The sequence below is a fragment of the Myotis brandtii genome, unplaced genomic scaffold (assembly GCF_000412655.1).
Source record: "Myotis brandtii unplaced genomic scaffold, ASM41265v1 scaffold123, whole genome shotgun sequence".
Taxonomy (NCBI): Eukaryota; Metazoa; Chordata; class Mammalia; order Chiroptera; family Vespertilionidae; genus Myotis; species Myotis brandtii.
The window spans coordinates 7,236,189-7,249,391 of NW_005354291.1; the positions used below are offsets into that span (position 1 = coordinate 7,236,189).

Sequence of the window (13,203 nt, forward strand, 5' to 3'; positions counted from 1 at the left end):
ATATATTATAATATTATATATTATATATATTTGGTATTAATCCCCTTCTATGAAACAACTGACATTCAATGGCCTTCCCTAAATCACAGTATGAAACGAATTTCTCAATTTTATAAAAATTCATTCTTTACAATCATCATTAAGTCTGCTTGAAAGGGCCAATCCTGCTTTTCTAAAACAACTGCAAAAATAAACATATATTTACTTTAAGAATTTGAAAATTCTAGGTGCCATACAATATTTATTTTGATACTAAATTTTGGGATCAAGGAATGTCTAATTAAAAGAGAGGAGAAATAGTAATTATTTTAATCTCTTAATCCCCACCCATTTTCCCCTATTTCCCTTCTCCTTTTCCTCTCCCTTTTCCTGTTACTTTCCCTTTAATCCACATTTCAATTAACTTCCTTGTCCTCCCAATACCTCATATTGGGTGATGACTCCATTTGGATCCAGAGGCTCTTTCCAGTTCAAGAAAATCTTATTTTCGAAGGATGTTCCTTGAAGAGAATTGACGGGTACAGGACCAGGCACTACAAATACATATATTTAGTTATAAGAATTCTTACATCAAAAAACAGAAAAAGTACATTACAGAAGCTAGCAACCAAGTTGAAAATAAATAAAATATGTCTTTAAAAAGAAAATAAGCTTATATGAGCAGTTTTAAGCTTCTAATACAGATAATATACAAATGCAAAATTATTTTTATTCAAAAGTATATTCTATCACCTAGAGAGCTGAATAAATGATCTAGTTTACTCCATTAATAGGCCTCTAATAACTTGAAAATCTCATTTGTGATTTGTTTCATGAACAGAGCTGTGTTTTCAAGAAAGATATTTTGAAGATTATAAGAGCCAAAAGAGTCTCTAAAAAACAAAGTTTATGCAATAATGAAACATAATAATTAACACTCTTTAGACGAGAGAGTGAAATTATATAGTACTGAATTGAAATGCTCCACAGTCAGCAACATTAAGCTACTTAACAGATAAACAGAAGCTCAAGAAAGTGGCCTCGAGTATCTGAAATCAGGTAACTAGAAGACAGGAAACCCATGGCTAAAACTCAGGTCCATAGGACTCTACACTCTTTATGCTGCCAAATTGTAAGGCTGTTACCAAAGTTGCTGATCTACCGAGGAGATCACAGGGAAAGAGAAATGGCATAAAGTGGGGTTGTGTAGGGGACCCTGTCAGTTTACTTATCACCCCTTCTTCCTCCTTCAGAAGAGAATCCCAATTCTGCTCAACTATCCATCGATCTCTCATATTACCCATGTGATTCAGAAAGCTTACCCATTTCTAACTCAGAGCATAGATTCTGATTAGTCAAAGCAAATCAATGGATACCATTTTCCTGGTGACTCTAAGTGATCATAAAGTGTGCATATAATCTAAACTAGCTCAACCAGAATAAATGAAAGCATTTATATTTCATATTTAAGGAAGACATCCTTCCCTAAGGAAGACATTTCTCCCTTCTCCCCACCCATATCTCTATCTTCTTCTCTCTCTCCCTTTCTCCTAATGCATGAAATTAAGGACACTGCTTTCCACAATTTCTATTGGCAGCTATCTTGTGACCAGAAGAACTAGTCCAAAGCTGAAGCAAGGTATGGATCGCCTACCACAGATATGGAGACTACCTGGCTTCTTTGATATTTCTGAGCCACTGAGTCGCTCAACTCTAAAGCCTACCCTATTTAGGGATTATATAAGATAATAAATGTTCTGTTTTTAAAAAAAGAAAAACCCATCAACAGTCAATCTGACTTTTATAGCTATACTTATTAAATTTATATAATTTAAAAAAGACACATTGATTATATATTTTTAAAACTGCTAAGATAAACAGGTTCAAATATCATTATTTCAGTCTTTTAAATGAAATTCACTATCTTAAAGCTAAGATTCGAACTGTTTGAAAACATCATACTAGTTTAGAATTCAACAATCCACATAACTAGTTTTGAAGTGTTCCCCGGTATGTCAAGATTTGAGGAACCCTCATTCCAGTCCTATTTGTAAATGTCATATAACTAACAATACCCAATGGCAGCAAGGAATGATGTGTCAGCTTCTATTAACAAAATGTAAGACACAAGATACTTTTTGTTATTGTACATAGTTTTCTATATATTTTATTTATTTAAATTCACATATTCAGTTTCTTGTTCTGCTAAGGTTTAAAACTATATCCTCTCCATCCTACTTTGCTTAAAATGTGTTTTTATTTGAAAATATTGACCCAATATTGGGCAAGTTTGGTTTTTTATTAATATTTTTCCTTAATATGTCATTTCAGTGAATTTCACACATGACATTATGTAGAAATGCAGTTTCAGAGTATAAAGCAATTTTGTGGGGATTTGATATAAATTAAAAATCACTGGATCAAAGGAAATGCATTACATGGTGGCTAGCAGCATCAAGAAATTTTGAATGATAATGTCAAAAGAGTGAGATTTATTCCAATCTACAAGGAGATGATGAATGATGTTGTGACCTCTGGGACAGCTAACATAATTGGGCTCATTAATAACAAATTCTTAAAGAAAGAAACCCACAGTAAACAAAAAAGATGCCACCACTAAACTTCAGATGATCTGTCCATGTATCTGTTAGCTAAGGGCTCAAAGGGAAGTTAACCAAAGGCATCACATTGTCTCCCCCCTCCCCCCAACCCAGTCCACAGTATTGGCACAGACTATATAACTGACCAAGGCCCTTATTTGCAATTCGTGTAGTCTATGAGGCTGCCATGGGCATTAGTTTGTTTTCCCAGGAGACTACCTGTTGTTTCCATTGTATTCAAATGATACAGTTACAATTGTAATTTAGAAAAAAGTACATCTTCACCTTTCCATACTTCATATATAGAGGGTGGTTGTTGGGGAAGGAGGAGACAAAACTCCATTAATGAGTAAATTTTTATATGATGGTAGGTATATAACTAGTATCTGTGTTAACCAAACACAATTTGGCCCATAAATAGTGTAAAAACGGCGTGGATGTATTTAAAATTGTTCACAAATAGGGACAGTTTTAAATGTGCGCAACTCTGCATTGAGAGGGGATAGAATTAGAGAATAGTCTCCCTAGAATTAGAATGCCTGCAATTCTCTGTTCTTACACATGTTCTACTTTGTCAATTGGATTTAGTTCAAGTACATAAGGTCATATTTGTAAGGGGGAAAAGTCTGTGGAAAATTTATGGCTAAGAGAGTGCCCACTATGATCTTGCAGCAGGGCATGTACAGGGGACAAAAGAAAGAATTGTGCTTAGGTGAACTACAAACCACATACATAAACAGAAGGGGCAACAGGGTACAGGAACAAATTATATTCAATAACTTTCTACAACTGAAGGAAAACAATGTCTTTCCATATGCATATATCTCTATGTCCTTATAATTTGTATAAATGCATCATAAAGTCACTAAGACCATCATCATGGCAGTCTTCACATTGCAGTGACTGTCATTTCACATTTCCACATCAACAACTTCTAATGGAGAGAGAATGCTGACTTTAGTCCCCTATGTGATTTACTTGAGAGCTGTTTCAGCTAATTTTTTTTTTGCACATAAGAAGCCCCTTTAAAATATAACTCTCAAAATGGAAAAGAGAAAAAAATAATGAATGTGGTGGATCCAGAATATATTAAATAAGCTTTATAACCTTTAAAATATAATAAATGTACATTTAAAAATAGCTTTGTATTAGCAAAAAACTGTCCCCGAACCAGGTTTTTCTGCTGACCTAACTTCTTAATATTGATTTTTATCAATGGTGGAATAAAAAAAATGAAAAGAAAATCTCATACAAAAAGCTTCTACCCATGCATTAAAAAAATGTATGCAATAAATTAAATATAAATTCTACCTTAGGGTTCTGGTGGGAAATCATTCTAGCTTTGCTGTCCTGATTTATGGACATCTCCAGAATTCTTTTCATAAAATTATGTTCTTTTATTAGATGGTTGATAATTTATTCTTTTTCTATGTGTATAGGGCAGCAATAATTTAGTAAGACTGACTTAATTAGATCATCATAATCCATCGATCTTTACAACAATAGGTTACAATTTAGATATTCTGTCCCCTGCTCTGGGACACTGAGACACATCAAGCAGTCTATGTAGAAACTAGAGCTCACATGGATAGTTTGAAAACTGAATTCTTGCAACTATGTCACAGGAAGTTTGTACTTCAATCATTTAGTCTTACACGTAGAGCAAACGGGAAAAAACAACCTCACAGTAAAAGGAATTAGTTCCTGACCATACCTTGAAATATTAATATGCAATTCAATTTCATGAAAACCAATTAAAAATGCTTCAAAGCGGAGGTTAAAATAAACGTAGAATAGGCCCTGGCCAGGTAGCTCAGTTGGTTAGGGAATCGTCCAGATACTCCAAGGTTGCAGGTTCAATCCTGAGTCAGGGCACATACGAGAATGGACCAATGAATGCATAAATAATAAGAGGAACAACAAGTTGCTCTCTCTCTCTTTTTCTCTCTTTCTCTATCAATAAAAAATAAAGTAAAATTAGCATAGAAAATACTATTGAAATTAGAATAAATAATGTCATTTTACTTTTACAAAATGTTTCTGGATTAAAAAAAATAATACATGGTCATGAATATGATCAATTCAGGACATAATTTAAAATACTCTTGCCCAGCTGGAGTGGCTCAGTGGTTGAGAATTGACCTATGAAGTAGGAGGTCATGGTTCAATTCCAGGTCAGGCACATGCCAGGGTTGTGGGCTTGATCCCCAGTGTGGGGCGTGCAAGATCAATGATTCTCTTTCATCATTGATGTTTCTATCTCTCTCACTCTCTCCTTTCCTCTCTGAAATCAATAAAAATATATTAAAAAAATAAAATACTCTCAACAGTAAATATAAAATAAATAAATTCACAATAATTCACTAACTGATTATTAATCTAGTCATGTGTATAGACCAAAATACTTTAAAAAATTTAATACACTATGAAAAAGATCATATAAGCCTGACTGTATTCTTTGGTTTGTGGGAAAGAAAGGCATGCTAAAAAACCATACCAAAGGTTACCATCAAAACGAATTATACTATTAGACAGTGAATGGCTAAGGGAGCACAAAACTCATGTAATTTGGTCTAAAATCACCAATTAAGAAATCATGTGGGCTTTTTATTTTATTTTAAGTGCAGGCAATAAAACATGAGTGCATTCTTGTCACTAAAAACCTGGGTTACAGAATGTCTAGTGTAATATAGACTTTTTAATATTTATCCCACCTTATAAAATGAGATATTTTGTTAAGGCTTTTGAATCTATGTTTAGATTTCTCATTTCCCACCTATGAAACTACTATGCCAGTCATTTTTTCTTGCATTAGCATGTGTTGAGGTGTGTTTTCTGTATGTGTATGTATGTAAGTCATCGGTAATATGTGTTTCTGTATAATAGCAGGGTTTGTTATTAACTAGTGCCCCAGTGCACGGATTCATGAACATTGAAAGGAAATTAATTAGACGGTGGCCATGGGACGGGACTGGGCAAGACAGGCCAGATATGCCCTGTAGCCAACCTCCCGTGGTCCCTTCCTGGCTGGCCGCACCTGGGCAGCACTGAAGTTCAAAGGGCATCTGTGGAGTGAGCGGGGTCTCTCCGGCTGGTGGGGTCCTTCGACCTGGCCTGCGGGGATCCGGCCGAAACCAGCTCTCCAACATCCCCCAAGGAGTCCAAGAATGCGAGAGGGCGGTTCTCGGGTGATGCACTCCGGAATTGGGCTCCCTCCTCTCTAATTCTGGGGTGCGTCACCCAAGAACTGCCGCTGCCAAGTCACCGCAGCTCGGCAGCTCCTGCGTTGAGTGTCTGTCCTGTGGTGGTCAGTGTGCGTCATACCAATCGGCTGGTCACTTAGTCTTTTATATATATAGATGCTTCAATTAGGTGCAAATTCAATTGAAATAGCTAATGTAATCATGTTTAATTCAAATATTGCAAAAGTTCATTTACCATTACGTCTTAGGTTTTTTTCTCTGATGTTTTAGGAATATAAGAATAACCCCATGCATAATTTTAGGACAATATTGTTTCCTTTAAAATCTGAACTAAATAGGTTAAAGAGCTTTTACTTCCCTTTATTACAACAAAAACAACAGGATAAACCAGGGTCATTTAGCCTTTTCAGAGTGATAGGGAAAATTTCTAGAAACTATGGTATCTATATATATATATGTATGTATAATGGCAATCACATACTTGGTAGGCATCAAAATCTAAACCTACATTTCAGAACTTGAGGGAACTTGGGAACACTAGGGTATGAATTACATCGTGTTTTCTGAAACCCAAATAAAAATGTAGCCCTATTTATAAGCTACTCAAGGAGAATTTTAGCAAGAAATGGAACCTTAGAGATCATCTAATTTAAACTTTTCTCATAGAGATGAGAAATGGAGAACTAGAAGGGTGAAAGAATTTGCTAAAGTTACAGAGCCAGAATGAAAAACCCATGATTCTTGATTACCAGTTCAGCTTTGCCTCAATTCACTATATAGCACTCCCCACTCCACACACACACATACTTTTATTCATTTGTTGAAAACAGAAAACAGTAGAGGCATATTTCATTTAGTATTTGATACTACTCTGAAGAATATTAAGCTTTTGTTTAAAAGTAAACTCTTTCCCCAAAGTTAACCTTAATAAGAGTATTTAGCAGATTTCAGAATCCAATTCAATTCTGGGGACTCTAGGAAATATTACAAGCATTTACATCATTTCTGTTATAAAACCCCCCTTTTAAGAAATAATAAAATATGAGCATACCATCTTCGTCAGTTTGAATAATCGTCTCTTCACTCTCCTTCCGGCCTTCTGGGTTGGTGAGGATCATCTTGAGGCTGACGTTTGTATAAGGTGGCAGATGGTTCACAACATGCTGAGGGGCTTTGGGGTCCATGTCCAAGCAGTCTGCCTTGCTCTCGTTGTGACCACGGAAGTAATGGTAGCAGATAGTGACATTAAAAGTGTGGCAACGGGTAATGTTGTAACCCAAGGATTCCCAGTCCACAGCAATGCGCCTGGCCTGGATCTCAGCGATCTTTAAAGTCTTTGGGGTTCGCATAGGTTCTGAATAATAAATCAGAGACATAGGCAGCTGTCAGCTTTTTACAAGAATACTCTTGAAAAAATGAAACACTAATCATGACATGTGTCAACCAGGAAAATTTGGAACTCAACTTTTATTCTCATTTTATTTACTCATGATTCTATCCTTGAAGATTTTGGTTAAGGGCTATATTTACCAATGGAAAAAGTGAAATGTAAAACGTCAACAATCCATAGTACTCAGGAACATGGTACAAAATAAAAACCTGAAAATGTAGCCATGATGCCTTTATAGTTGCTGCTGTTGTTACTGCCCAATTCCTGTCTTTTATTTTGTCATTATTGAGCAAGTGGATTAGCTAATATATCATAATGGATAAGAGTCAACATGTTCTGCTCTATGATTTGTCATATCACCAAGCTACGCTGTATACTAATTAGTCTAATTGTAACACTAAACTACCACTTACAAAAAATGACACAGATATTAATTAACATTTATTACCTCAGTAACGATGTTGTTCATCAAAGCAGAAAAGAATCTGAGAAAAATTGCAAGAACACATGTGGATATTCACATTGTCGTCTATCCTTCTTGATCTCTACCTTTTTCTAGGAAACACTCAGGTCTGACAATCCATTCACTGTCACCCAGACCAAACTGGGAGGTGAATATTCATTCAGTTGGAAAATGCTGGCGGAACTAAACACTCCGAAGACCGGAGTCCATCCATCACTGCTTCCCAAGTGTATTCTTTCCTCATGCAAGACTAACTTTAATCGTCTAACTTAATCAAAACAATTACTCTATGAAAATCATGGCCATGGCAAAGTCTACACAGTAAACAAACTAATACACAGCACACTTTAATGCACGGATTTGAAAAGAAGATTAAAGTCAAGGCCAAGGTCAAGGCCATTGGGGCCCCCCTTAACTCACTATGGATAGTCACTGCTCTAGCTAACTGAAAATCAGTAGGGGAAATAGATGACAAAAAAGTACAAAAAAAAAAAAAGCCCAACTTGGTGTTTTTATAAATTTTGATTATTGAGATTAAAATCTCAGTTATGTGAAAATTATCAGCATGGTACACAGATGGCAAGTCCAAATTGAAATTCCAGTTCAATGTATTTAATGTATGATTTGAAATACACTGTGGTGGCTATTTAATTAAAAACTTCAAATCTACAAAATACATTTACACATGCAAATTAACCATTGGTAGAATCTAAATGCTTAGGTTTTAAATGCTATCTGTCAGTCATCTGACAGTATCAAGTCTCCCTATTTTATCATTTTCGTTGCATGTTTTACCTTAAGCACCGAAGTAGGCTCGAATAAAGATGTGACTCTTTAATCACTTTAAAAGTGTCTTTATATGTCTAGCTCTGTGATAGCATTTATCTTACCAGGCACAAGAGACACTCGGTCCAGCACTGTTAGACTGAAAATGATCTTCAGCACCACCTACCAGCTGACCGGGCAATTATAGCTAAGTTCATGCTAAGATTCCCAGATAAATTGTGATTTTGCTGCCTGCTAGGCAACAATACAATTTAGTGGCGATGTTTACATTAGACCATACTTTGTTCTAAAAGTATCTAGAATGAGAAAGTGAGATTTTCCCCAGAAAAATACCTGGAGTATACAAATAAAGATCTCCCGTACAACAATGAGAGAAAACACCAATAAATATTTACTCCTCTATTTAGTTTTTTTAAAAACTAGTATTAATGTACTTGTTTGCATACACTCCTCATTTTGATTTTGATATTTCCCCCCTTCATTAGTATTCTCTTTTTCCAAGTGATCATGTTTGCCTATCTTATGTAGAACCTAATGAGTTCCAAGCAATATCCTTCTGCTTACATATATTCTATGAGAATTTAAGCAATTCAAGAAGGAGAAATAACCTCCACCTGTCAAATAAAGGAGACATCTGCTTTAAGTCTCAATGGATAAGGCAAAATCTATAGACACGTTTTGATGTGTTTTTTTAAAAAAAATAGATTTTTATTGATTTCAGAAAGGAAGGGAGAGATAGAAACATCAATGATGAGAGAATCATTGATTGGCTGCCTCCTACATGCTCCACATTGTGGATTGAGTTCACAACCTGGTCATGTGCCCTGACCACTGAATTGAACCGTGACCTCCTGGTTTATAGGTTGCCGCTCAACCATTGAGCCATGCCAGCTGGGCTCATCATTGAAGTTTCTATCTCCTTCTCCCTCTCCCTTCTTCTACGAAATCAATAAAATATTGATTTTATTTATGTATACATATAAATAAAAAAATCCCAGTAGAAAACTGGAAATATAAGCAAAATCTCCTTTTCCATTCTACCCTTTAAATGATGAATCTTAACTCCTCTTGTTAAGTGCCCTGTGGACAGATCTGCACCAAAATTCTTATTCATTCATTCATTTCTGATAAATCCTAGAAAAACATCTATTTTTTAAAAAGCATATGCAATGAGAAATGTGAGTATTAGCTGATTTTAGCTTCCCTGCCAAATGTTGATCAGCCAGGCTTACTAACTTTTCCCATTCCATTTTTCTTTTATTTTTCACCTATTTCCTAGTTGCTACAGTGAAAAAGGCTACATGAAATCAAGGTGAAATTTTAAAAAATGGCAAAAAAATTTACATATCAAATCTATGATCAGTATTATATAATTAGCAGGTAATTAAAAAAGTAACATATCATACATAAATTTTAAATAGATGGAGCCATGGGGCCGTGCCTGTAATAATTTATGTTAAATATTTAACTCAATTCAAGAGGATAAAATAAAGAACTCAATAACTCTCTGAAGGTTAAGAAAAATAAAGGCAACATGAACAGACAAAACCTATTGACTCTGAGTTACCTCTCAACAAAAAGATGATTTAATAAGTAGTTCTAGATAGCAGATAAAAAGCCATTCAATTTTTTGGTACTTGCTAAACAACACGTGACAAGACAGGTCAATATCCATGTCCTTTTGTAATGATAATTTCTAGTTAGTCTGAAAGAACTGTGAAAACAAAAGCTTTAGCAGCTACAAGAGAATGGAGGGCAGGGATCATATTTCCCTAGAATCAGTTTTTAATGATAAAAGTTATTTTCCTGCTGTCAGTCAGAGAAAAATAGAAGATGTCCCAAAGCTCATCCAAGAAAAAAGAGAAAGATCTTGTCAAGGATGTACACAAACTAAGAACACTGAAGCATGACAGGAGCTTCGTGCTCCCGGCTGCTTTCTCATCAGAAATCCTAGAAGCTGACTGCAAAGCACAATTTCCATCCCATTTATCAAAACAAATACAAGGGAAGTGGATTCTATTTTCCTTCTATTCCTGACTGCCAGAGAAAATATTTGTTGATGTGAAACAAAATATAATTGAGATAATATTTTTGAACAAAGGTAAATTTTTTAAAAAGTAAGAAGGAAAGCATTGGCATCCCTTGAGGGATGAAAAAAAAATCTTAAGGTCTTTGGAAAATATTCTTTTACTTTTCCCCATTGATGCTTTGTGTTTCTTTTTATCATTTTTTCCATGGTGAGAATTGAGACTAATCAACATTTTACACTGTACCTCTTTTCAATCTCATAAAATTATTAGTCTTGCCAAAAAGATTTCATCTCTGCTCCCATGGGTCAAATTGAGTTAATGATAAGTTGGTGAGATGAGTTGATTAATACTTAACATGAGGGAGCCTGAGGTCCAGGAATAATCGCAAGCCAACTGCCAGCTCTTTGGGCTTTATGGCTGTGTTGTTGAAATGACATGCTTGGACGTAGGGGCTATAAAGTGACAGGCTGTGCATGGCTCACTCAGCTCTCCTGCAGCCACAGTAATATTTATACAGCACCACCAGAACAATACTAAGCACATAATCAAATTCAATCAAAACATGTCATCTTCACTGCTCTCAAGAGTCTTACTGAAGTTCATCAGATAATTCTAATAAACTTAACATTGCCATCCTCTCTACAATAATGCCAAGAAAATGAATTGATTTTTAAAACACAATAATACCAAAGTGACATGAAAACAAGATGAAGAGAATTCTTTTTCCAAAATTTAAATTGAGTGTCTTATCATAAAACCTAATTCTCAAAATATGGGGGTTAAAAATTTGAGGAATCTTTAATGTTTTTTACTTCATTAATATAAGAAACATGTAATTATCACCAATGAACCCACTTTGACTCATCTTTGATATTGCATATCTCACTTATGTTTTATAATTTAAAGAAAACACAAAAAGTAAAATATGCTCTATAAATAACTGCTAATGCTTGTATAAAACATAATATAGAAAAAAGGACACTTTCTTAATTTATGAAAATAAATAAGAATAATCTACTTTTCCTCTATAAGTAAACATTTTTATTAAAAAAAATTAAACAGCACTAACCAGATGCAAAAAGGTAGAGAGATTTGTACATAATGCTAAAAAATGTAGTATGGAAAATAGCACTTCCATATATAAAAAAGTGACCTTGGAGGACTGTATATAGCAATAAAAACCTTGGGAGGGGATTTTCAATGTTTTCTTTATCCCCCAAAATAAGATAAGTTACCTAATTCTTAGGTTGTCCTAAAAATGAGGTAAATAATTTATAACCAAGCAAAGTCACTGACCCATAGTATAATTCTGGAAATGTTTATTTTCTGAATGATAAAGCAAATAATTTTAATGTTTTAACCTCAAGAGCTAATGAAAGATATCTGAAGAACCCAATTCTGTGTGGTAGTTACAATGATGGCTCTAATTTTTCACCTCTTCTTCTATTCACACTGTTTGTCATGTGACTGCAATTCCTCACACCAAAGAAGTGGGGTCTATTTCCTCATTCACTGATTTTGGCCTTGCCTTGTGACTCACTTTGGTCAACAGAATGAGGCAAAAGTGATGGTGTGCTAGTTCTCAGGGTGTAATATATCTTAAAGTCCTGTGCACTCCCACTTGCTCTTACACCGCCACCATCCATTCTAGAGTATGACATACATGTGGGGCAAGTGAGTTGTTCCAGTTGTAACAGCAAAGGCCAGTCTAGATCAGCCAATAGAGTCTGTGAGCATATCTGTGAGCCAGCCAAGATCAGATGGTCTTATCCAACCATTCCAGAATGTAATATATACATGCTTGTTTTATGGCACCATTGAATTTGTGGCTAATTATTGCTTAGCATTTTGATAGTCTCTATTCTCAACCTCTTCATCTCTAAATTATCTTACCATTTGTGTGAAGATTATATCAGCGATCTTTCCACAGAACAATACTTTACAAATTTTATTTCTCTATTATTAGGTTGTGATGAGCCACTACATGCTTATCTATATATATAAAAGGCTAAGTGACTGACCGTACGCCCATCCGACCATCCGACCAGCTGACCGTCCGGTACATATGAGGCGCACTGGCAATTAAAAAATAAACGTTGACTCACGCATGTGTGATACATATAAAGCTCTCGCTGGTGCCAATCACACATGTGTGTTTCAATCTGTCATTGTCAATCATGAATTTGGTTGTTTTTGTTGACATTCTGAAGCTGAAAGCATTGTCCTTGACAGAATATGTCTGAAGACCAACTGTTGGCACAACGTACCTCTGAAGCCAAAAGAAGCCTGCGTTGTCAACAGAATGTATCTAAAGACCAACGACTGGCACAACGTACCATTTGAGTGATGATTCCATTAATTCAATGGATGATGCTGAGAAGGAAAATTTTCCTATCAGATTTCTTAATAGTATTACTCCTTCAGGAATGCCGTGTCATAAATTAAAATTGAAAGTAGGTGCAATCATCATGCTACTGAGAAATCTTAATAGTAAATGGGGTCTTTGTAATGGTACTAGATGTATTATCAAAAGATTGCGACCTACCATAATCGAAGCAGAAGTATTAACAGGATCTGCGGAAGGAGAGGTTGTTCTGATTCCAAGAATTGATTTGTCCCTGTCTGACACTAGCCTCCCATTTAAATTAATTCTAAGACAGTTTCCCGCGATGCCAGCATTTACGATGACTATTAATAAATCACAAGGACAAACTCTAGACAGAGTAGGAATATTCCTACCTGAACCCGTTTT

At 35.2% G+C, this 13,203-nt stretch overlaps 1 protein-coding gene across 11 annotated transcripts in view; it reads right to left on the reverse strand.

Moving 5' to 3' along the window:
• PTPRK (protein tyrosine phosphatase, receptor type, K) overlaps window positions 1-13,203 on the reverse strand; it is a 364,082-nt gene that overhangs the window by 99,918 nt on the left and 250,961 nt on the right. For all 11 annotated transcript variants that reach the window (XM_014533788.1, XM_014533787.1, XM_014533786.1 and 8 more), the window contains exons 7-8: window positions 6,834-7,136; window positions 424-533 (exon numbers count right to left, since the gene is read on the reverse strand). In XM_014533788.1, coding sequence (XP_014389274.1) covers window positions 424-533; window positions 6,834-7,136 — 413 coding nt within the window. The remainder of the gene's footprint in view (window positions 1-423; window positions 534-6,833; window positions 7,137-13,203) is intronic.